Source organism: Tamandua tetradactyla, chromosome 5 (genome assembly GCF_023851605.1).
Source record: "Tamandua tetradactyla isolate mTamTet1 chromosome 5, mTamTet1.pri, whole genome shotgun sequence".
NCBI classification, from domain to species: Eukaryota; Metazoa; Chordata; class Mammalia; order Pilosa; family Myrmecophagidae; genus Tamandua; species Tamandua tetradactyla.
In genome coordinates this window covers 34,788,677-34,797,949 of record NC_135331.1, presented here as the reverse complement: position 1 = coordinate 34,797,949, position 9,273 = coordinate 34,788,677, and the positions used below count along the sequence as shown (strand labels likewise).

Sequence of the window (9,273 nt, the reverse complement as noted above, 5' to 3'; positions counted from 1 at the left end):
CTTTTGCAAGGTCACAAAGCTGGAGCCTGACAGAGGAGGCCACTTTGCAGGGGCTTGGCCTGAAGTGTGGTGAGTCTGGAGGGAAGAGTGATCTGAGATGAGGAGGAGGTGGTGGGAGGGATGAGGAGGGGGGGGTGGGAGAGATGAGGAGGGGGGGTGGGAGAGATGAGGAGGGGGGGTGGGAGGGATGAGGAGGGGGGGTGGGAGGGATGAGGGTATCCCCAAGCATCATCCGGGGACCAGAATGTGCTTCCTGGACTCCTTGAGCTCTTGAAGGTATAAACAGTACTGAGTATATGTGCGTGTGTGCCTGTGAGCCCACATTGTTTCTGGAGAGAGAGGATCCATTATTTTTAATCATATTCTCAAAGGTATCCATCACCTTCAAAAGGTCCTCCCATGGTCCTAGGACCTTCCTTTTATAGATAGGGAGATCTAAGGCTCAGCGCCTTTGCATAATTTGTCCCAAGTCTCACAGCCAACTTGTAACAGGGCCTAGAATAAAACCCACAATTGCACTTATCCGCCTGTGCGGCTGGAAGAATTAGACCAGGGATGCAAGTAAAAGTCCTACCCAGTTCCACCTTACTCATCTCCAGGTCTCAGCCTGCACATTGCTTCCTCCAAGGACACTCCAGTGTACTTCCGGGCTGGATTGGGTACCCACTTCTCTGTGCACCCAGCCCTCAGCATCACCTTGAGCTCTCCCAGGCCGTGGCACTCTGCCTGGCTCGTGGAGGGTACCACCTGCATATTTGTTGATGGATGGGTTGGCGTTGACGCACATTCCAAAGTTCACTGGTCCAATATCACGTTCAGATGCTGTTCCCTCCCCAACAAACCTGTTCTTCCTACAGTGGATCCCATTGCAGGTAAAGGCAGCTCCACCCTCCCAGGTGCCCAGGTCAGGAGCCCCGGATGCATCCTGGACCGCTGTCTTTTTCTATAAGCCCCAAGTCCAAATTCAGTCGATTAGATCATCATAAGAGATCCAGAATCCGACCACTTCTTGCCCCTTCAACACTCACCGGGTTCAAGCCACTGTCATCTCTCACCTGATTGACCGCAGGTCCCTCCTGACTGCTACGCCATTGCCCCCACCCCCTTCAGCCTGATCTCCACTCAGCAGCCAGTGTCACCGTTTCAAATATGGCAGGTCATAACCATCCCCTGTTCAAGACCGTCCACCGATTCCCCATCCCATTCAAAAATTACAAACCAAAAATACTATCATTGCCTCCAAGGCCCATCGCTCTCCTCCCTCCTCATTCCTCTCCAGTCACTCGGGACTTCTTGTTTCCTCAAATGTGCCAAACATGCTTCTACCTCAGGACCTTTGCACCTGCCCTCCCCTCTGCCTAAAATCTTCTTCCTTTACATATCCATGTGGCTTCCCCCTCGCCAGCCAATGTCTTTGTTCAGACATTGCGTTCTCATGAGGCCATCCCTCATCATCCCCCAATCACACACTCCCCCTTCTCTGCTTCATTTCTCTATGGCATTTATTAACATCTGGCATAGTATACATGGGCTTGTTTACTTCCCCCTACTGTCAATGACTACTTTGTTTACCTTGATGCTACATTCCCATCACCAAGAGTTCCTGGCACCTAGTAAGTGCTCAGTAAATATCTGTTCAATGGATGAATGGATGGATGGATGGGTGGGTGGGTGGGTAGACCATATTGTTATATCCTCTTTTTCTTTCTGTCTTTCTGTTCTTTCTGTCTGCCTACAAAACTCTAAGCTATTAGAAGGCGGGGATTAGCTTCCTTTCACTCTTGTATCCCAGGAAGCAGGCATTAAAAGCTGAATGGATGGTCAACCCCTTCCAGTTATAGATGAAGATATGAAAATCAGGGGAGGAGGAGGACTTGGCTTTGGGACCACAGCAAGTCTCTAGCACCCACCTCTAAACTCCTATATCCCAGTTCTTCTCCTGAGGCTCTGCCATGACTTCTGGGGCTCTCTGGGACCATCCAAGCTCCCTGCCCAGAGATGGTAGGTGGGCTGACCACACCCTACCCCTGGGGTAGCCCTGGGAAGGTGCTGTGCTATTTGGCTTTTAAACTAAGCCCTTTTTTGGGTCTAGAGTTGGGAGTCTAATTCCCTGAGTGCGAGTTCTAGTTCTGCCACTCACCTAGACCTCAGTTTTGTCAGCTGTAAAATGGGAGCAAAGATAACTATGCCTGCCTTGGGAGGTGGCTCTGAGACTTACACGAAACGAGGTGCTGAAAGTGTTTAGAATATGGCTAGAGCATCTACCGCTCAAGAATTGTCGGCTCCATTGAAAGTTAAGTGCCCAGTGAGCAGGAGGAGAAAATATCCAGTCCCTTTCAAGCTTCTCTTCGCTGGATTCCAGCTGACTGGGGACCGGCCGGATATGGTTTTGGGTTCTAGCCTCATTTAGGCTTCTGGGCACCTGGACAGTCGGTGTGATTTTCCCAGGTGACATTGAGCATATTATCTGGAGAACAAAACTCCTTTCAGATCAAAAAAGACTGGAAAGCCTCCAGTATGGCAAGAGAGAGGAAAAATCCTAGGCCTCATTTCTCCCCAGCTTCCTGGCTGCAATTACACCTCTCCAAATCCTGTCAATCCCACCTGAAAAAATTCCTTTTGATGTAGGGGGAAGAAACATCTCCCTCCTCTAGGGGCCCCCTGTCCTTGCCTCATTTGCTGGCCAAAAGCCTCCAGGGTTTTCCAATCCTGGGAGTGAAAAACTGACCCTGACCTGCCTGCCCAGGTTTATTCATGCCTCTCCCGCTGCAACACACACACACAAGCATTTTACACACCTTGAACCTTCACATCAACCTTCCCTTCCCAGCCCCCATGGCCTCTGGAATAGCTGCTCTGAAGGGTATCACACATTCGCATGAACAACGTGTGATACCCCCCATGCCTCAGGTGGTCCTCAAAGGATATTCAGAGGGTTCCTGGACTGAGCCTTAAGCATCATTAAATCACAGAGTATTAGAGTGATTTGCATTTTTCGCTTGTTTGTTTTTGCACTGAGCAGGCACCAGGAATCAAACCCGGGTCTCCGGCATGGCAGGCGAGGACTCTGCCACTGAGCCACCATGGCCCACCCAGAGTGGTTTGCTTTCCAGTTCTCTTTTAGTCCTTCTCTTTATATCAGAGAGAAAGCTAGCAGGTCCTAAATACTTCTCAAGCACCTGTCAATCTCCCCTTTAAAAAAAGACTGGAACCTTTTTGTACATACAGACAATATAGTCTAGTAAGAATTCTCAGATGTGGTTTGCCTTTGCTTGCCTTGTTTTGTGGTTTTATTTCTATTTTGGGGCTGATGATTTAAAGTCGCAGTTTACCTAAATAATAGCAGAGGTGGTTGGATAACGCTAGGGAGGCTCGGGAAGATGGTTTGCTAATGAGCAGCCTTATTGCATGGCCCCGGAATGAGGGCCCGTGGGGCAGAGCCTGCCCAAGAGCAAGCGGTGTCAGGAATGGTTCCAATGCAGGGGTGGCTGCGCTGCCAGCAAGGCCAAGGGCACCTCCGCCGAGTTCCAGAGCCGCTGCATTTCAACCTTGGGTTTCATTTTGGGGATCTAAGCTAGGCCAGCACTTAACCGTGGCAGAATCTTGAGCTCGGAGGCAGCCCAGTCACTCTACCGCTTCCCAGTGTGATCTGCGGCAAGCCACCCCACCTCTCTGGGCCTCAGTTTCTCCATCTGTAAAGAAGATTGTAAATCCCCTGGGGCAAGTAGGGTTGGGTTCAGTCACTGAGCAAGGTGATGTTGTAGAAAGAGGCAGACAGCCAGACCGGGGCTCCTCTAATAGGTTATATGACCAGGGGGCAGATACCCTCAGCTCTCTGAAAAATGGGGGGTGGGGATTACTGGGAAGGTTCGTGGGCTCCTTACAGTTAACAAAGATGGGTTCATTCCATTCCTCCGGGCTTGCAGATGAAAAGTCACTAAGTGTATTAATTGTGCAATGCATATTAATTCCTCGTCCTAGGGCTGTTATGCGGACAGCAGTAGCTGTATATTATTAGGCCACTGTCCACACTCACCTACTGTTGGCTTACTGGGTCACTTGGGGGCAGTCCCTGGGCCCCAGTTTTCCCATCTGGAAAGCAGGAGGAGATTGAGTCTAATATTTGGACACGTGGGTGCAAGGGAAATTGCCCGCACTGTGAAGAGTGTGGAAGGAGGGATGCAGCCTTCTCCAAGAGGGAGCTGGCATTTCTCACTTGCTCCAACACACAAGCACATTTGGAAGTCTCATTCCCAAATAAATCGTCGCGTGAGTCTGTGCCCAAGGGTGTTCGGTGTCTGCAGCAGAGTTACTTGTAGTGATGGGAAGAGAAAGCTCCTTGAGTTTTAGATGTAAAATGTGGAGGGTGCATTCCATTGAGTACTTTGCAACAGTTAGAAGCAGTGGCGGGGCAGATTCCATCCGTGTCCCACTTGTTATCCCTTAGTCTTTTTCACTTCACTGCACCCCAGTGAACCGCCAGCTGCCAGCACCTGCATTTGATTGCCTGTGGATTTTGCCTTCCTTTTGGAGCCTGTGTTACCACCCACACATTGTGACTAATCAAGGGCAGGCAAGAATCGGTGTGTAAACACCCCAGCTCCCTCATACCTTAGGTGGGATTACTCTGAGCCGACGTTTTAGATTATTGTTCAGAGGTTCCTGGTATGATAAAGCACCAGTTGTTTCAGCTAGAGCTGGCTTCCTAACATACTCTGCCTTCTCTTCCCACCTCATTCCTATTCTCCTGGATTACCTTCCAAATAAACAACTTACCCTCAAATCCTTGTCTCAGGATCTGCCTCTAGGAACCCAAACTAAGACAAACAGATTAGGTGTACAGAGAGCAACACAGATGGCTCGGATCCTAAAAACGTTATGCAAGGGCCCCGAGTTGGAGGCAGAAGGCAATATATAAAACAATACCATTTACGTAAATTAAAAGCACACACATAGCAAGCAAAAACGGTTTTCCAAAAATATCCCTGAACAAAAAGACACACGCCGGTCAGTTAAAATGGTTACTGATTTTGGAGGAGTTAGGTAATATCAGGGTTGCTGCTAGAAACAAGGCATTTGTGTGAGAATTAGAACAAGGTGCCTCTCTGGGTAGAAGTGACCCCTTGTAGGTAGGCTGTGTAAGGCTTGGTGAACTGAGAGAAAGAAAGAAAGAAAGAGAGAAAGAGAGAAAGAAAGAAAGAAAGGAGGGAGGGAGGGAGGGAGGGAGGGAGGGAGGGAGGAAGAAGGAAGGAAGGAAGGAAGGAAGAATGATCAAATCAAACGTGGGAGAAGTCTTGCATGGATTATGATCTGCCACACGGAGGGTGGGATAGGGAGTATTCTAAAGTTTGTCTAAGCATGAACATTTGTCCAAAACTTTGGGGTTCTGCATCTGGAACTTGAAAAGGCAAAGTCCCCCCTCCCCAAGTTATTAGCACCTCCGCCAGGCCTCAGGCTCGCCCTGGCTGAAGGAGAGCGGATGACATGGGGTCTGAACCCCCCAGGCCCTGTTTCTCTACCTACCCCAGCAGTCTCCATCACTCATCTTGGTCATTGGCTCCTAGGTCACCAACGCACCCTAATGGGGGGCAGCGTGTGGGCAGCTCTGGGGCTGTCCCTTACGTGCATCTCGGCCCTCAGCCTCATCTCCCCTGCCTGGTTCCTGACTCCCACCTTCTCCTTTGGCATCCTCGCCTATTGCTCCTGGCCTCCGGGCGACAACTGGAACCAGAGTTGTGTGACCTTCAGGTCCCTGGATACTATTCCTGACTTTGCTTGGAAGGTGAGACCTGGGCTCTTCAATTCCTGGACTTTTTGGGACATGGGCAAACCCATCGGGACAGAGTCACCAGCTCCTGAGTGCAAAACCTCGCTGCTTGGTGTCCTGTGCCTATGAGCCCACAGGGATTCTTAAACTGACAGCCCTTCAGAAGCACCTGCAGAACTTTGCAAAAATGCCAACTTCTGGTCTCCACTGCAAGCTGCTGACTCTGGTGAGGTGAGGTGGGGCCTGGCTATCTGTCTTTCAGCAAAAGCTCAGGATGATTCTGGAGGCAGATGCCAGTCCATACAGCAGCTTTATGCAAATTAGGGAAAGGTGCTCCTTCTTCGGGCCATGGTACTGCCATCTGCTGGAAGTGTGTTTGCAATTAGTATGCAAATCTACGATGGCTACAGAATCAATGGCAGCCCTTAGCGTTGTGCAGTATACAGCCTGCACATCTCTACCTAGCTGCCTCTAGGCATAGCTCGGGTGAAAACCACAGCTACAGTGGTTGGAAGCCCCTGTTATGGTGCACATTACCAGAATCAGCAACAGGGGATCGGGTAAGGGCTCCCGAATCCAGGCCTTCTAAGGAAGATTTCACGGCTATCAAAACTGATAATTACAAAGGTGATGTAACAGCATCTACCACGCGTCTCTCCTGTGATCCCGCCATACGGGTAGTTGGTACTCAATAAAGGGAGGGCATGGTACTAGACTTGGGTCTTAATTCTGGCTCTACAACTTACTAGGCTGTGCACCCTGAGGCAAATGACTCCAACTCCCTGGACCTCAGTTTGTGTATGTGTAAAATGGGGACAATAACAACATAGACCTCACGGGGCTGATGTGTGGATCCAGTAGCTGATCAACAAGCAGAGGAATCATCTATCTGCCTGGCCCACCTTAGCCAGCACCCTCCCTTCTCTTTCTTTCTGGCAGATCTCAGCTGCGATGCTCCTTGGAGGATGGCTTCTGCTGACCTTCAGTGCAATTCTCCTCTTGTCCTGGGCCTTGTCCCCCAAAAGACTTTGCCCAAGGATGAGCAGTGGCCCAGCTCCAGGGTTGCAGGCAGCAGCAGGTAAGTCCAGTCCACTGGCACATAGTAAGCACTCTGGACAAATTTATGGAATGAATGAGTGAGTCTGTGAGCAGAGCTTGGCCATCTGGGTTGGATCTCAAAGATGAAGCTTAGGATGGTAGACTTTTCTGGGCCTTAAGCAAGCCAGAAATTGGGGAGAGGGATGGTGGCATCCTTAATGCCACCCTCTCTTGCCCTTAGCCAACCCAGTTCTGACAATCTTTCCCTCTTTGTTTCACTCTCATCCATCCATTTTTTTTCCGTCATCTTCACTGGGGCCACCAGGCACAGCTGCGCAGGTTGTACTCTGCAAAAGGTTGTCCAGCTGAGAGACGAGTAGTCGCTGAACTCTAGCCCATGCTCCACTTGCTAAGCTGAGAACCTGCAGGGCTGCGTGTGCCCAGAAGGGGTGCCTTTCTCTAATTCACACAAAGCCTCCATATGGGCTTGCTTAGCCATGATTGCAGCCCGTGTCCAGTTAATTCTCCACCATCCCTCATCTGGATTATAACAATTAGCACTTCCCAGGTCTCCCTGCTGTTACCTTTGCCCTACAGTCTGTTGACCACACAGTGGCCAAACGGATCCTTTGAAACGGAAATCAGATCATGTGACTCAGCCTGGCTTCCCCACCCTCCCATGGTCTCCTACCACATAGTAAAATCCTAATTCCTTGCTGCAATCTACGAGGGTCTGTCTGACCCAACACTTTTTCCCTCACCGACTGCACCTTACCCTTCTCAGCCAGCCTCGCTGTCCTCTAGTCATCCCAGTTTGCTTTCTGTTGCTCACAGTCACCAAATTTGTTTCCTTTGCTTGGAATTCTTTTCCTCTAGATCTTCACCTGTCTCACCTCTGCCTGACTTCTTTCAGACCTCTGCTCAAATATCACTGCCTCAGTGAGGCTTTCCATGACCTGGAACTAAGAGAGTATGGCTCTCCTTGGATTTTCCACTGCGTACCTTACTTTGTATTTTTTTTTCATAGCACTTTCTCACTTACCTGAAATAGCTATCTTCTTACTTGATTACTGCCCATCTCTCTCCACTAGAATGTCATTTCCACGAAGGCAAGGACATGCCTAGCTTGGTCATCACTATGTCTCCAGGGCCTAGCACAGTGCCTGTCACATAATAGATGCTCAATAAACACTGTTGCATCCATAGATGAAGAGACGGTCCTAGGCTTGCTTAGAACCCAGGGATGGGAAGAATGTCATTCAGTTACGACTCAGTGGAACATTTGACCTGATGGGATTAAGTTACAGGACTCTAGGAGAGATTCCAGGAGTGCCTGACCCACTGTGGGCAGGTATTAAGAAAGGTTTCCTGGGGAGGGTATCAATTGAGCCAGGTCCTGAAGGATGAGGAATTAGCCAAGTATATTAGGGCATTTCAGGCGGTTGGGACCAGCAGGGTCAAAGGCATGGAGACAGAGAAGCAAGGCGTGTGCAGAAAACTGCAAGCAGACAGTGTTGCTGAGGGGCAACGAGTGAGGCTGGGGCCATCTGATTCCCCTGCATCGGGAGTGCCTTGAAAGTGGGGTGGAGCCCTCTTCAGCTCTATATTGTCAAAGCCCACTCCAGCAACTCTAACAGTTGTGATGAGTGAATGTATGGCTGGCTGGCTGGGTGAGTGCACAGATGAACTGATGGACAGATTTAAGGATATATTGGTTAATGGATAGATGGATGGACGAGTGAATTGGTCAATGCATAGGGAGAATGGGAAAATGGGTGTGTTAAATATGGTTAGATAGGTGAAGGGTGGGAGATGGATAAGTGTGGACAGTAGCTAAGTGAAAGGATGGCAAGATGGGAGTGAATGGATAGGTGGATGGAAGTATAGAGACAATGGGTGGATTAGAATATGGCTGGAGTGGAGAAATGGATGAGTAGATGGAAAGAAGAGGAAAGGGTGGATGAGTGAGTGGACTGAAAGACAGATGAACAGATGGATAAGTGGAGCAATGAAAGGATGGATGTGTGGGTGAATGGATGGATGGATGAATGGATGCATGGATGAATGGGTCTATAGGAGGCTGGGTGAGTGAGTCCTGAGATGGAAGGTTAGTCCAGAGCCCCTTGACTGACACCTTGGATTTTTTTCTCCTGCTATTTTCAGCCACTGCCACTGTTATGGGACTGCTGATTTTCCCGATCAGCCTGGCCTCACCATTTGCCAAGGAAGCCTGTGGAGATGCCTCCGTGTACCACAGTGGGCAGTGCCAGCTGGGCTGGGGCTATGTGACCGCCATTCTCAACGCAGTCTTGGTCAGCCTCCTGCCCATAATTGGATGGCCCCACACAACCCAGGTCCAGGGAAAGTCCGTTCTCTTCTTTAGTGATATGGAAAGAATCATTCTTGTGCCAGAAACAAGCAAATAAACCTGGCCCCACCCCAGTAAGAGTAAAAAGAACCCACTTTAG

At 49.8% G+C, this 9,273-nt stretch overlaps 1 protein-coding gene across 1 annotated transcript; it reads left to right on the top strand.

Annotated features, from left to right (window-relative positions):
- On the top strand, positions 1–9,273 carry LHFPL7 (LHFPL tetraspan subfamily member 7). The gene is made up of 4 exons (XM_077159125.1): positions 1–69; positions 5,565–5,782; positions 6,707–6,845; positions 8,969–9,273. The coding sequence occupies exons 2-4, from the start codon at positions 5,582–5,584 to the stop codon at positions 9,229–9,231; spliced, it is 603 nt and encodes a 200-aa protein (XP_077015240.1). The 5' UTR covers positions 1–69; positions 5,565–5,581; the 3' UTR covers positions 9,232–9,273.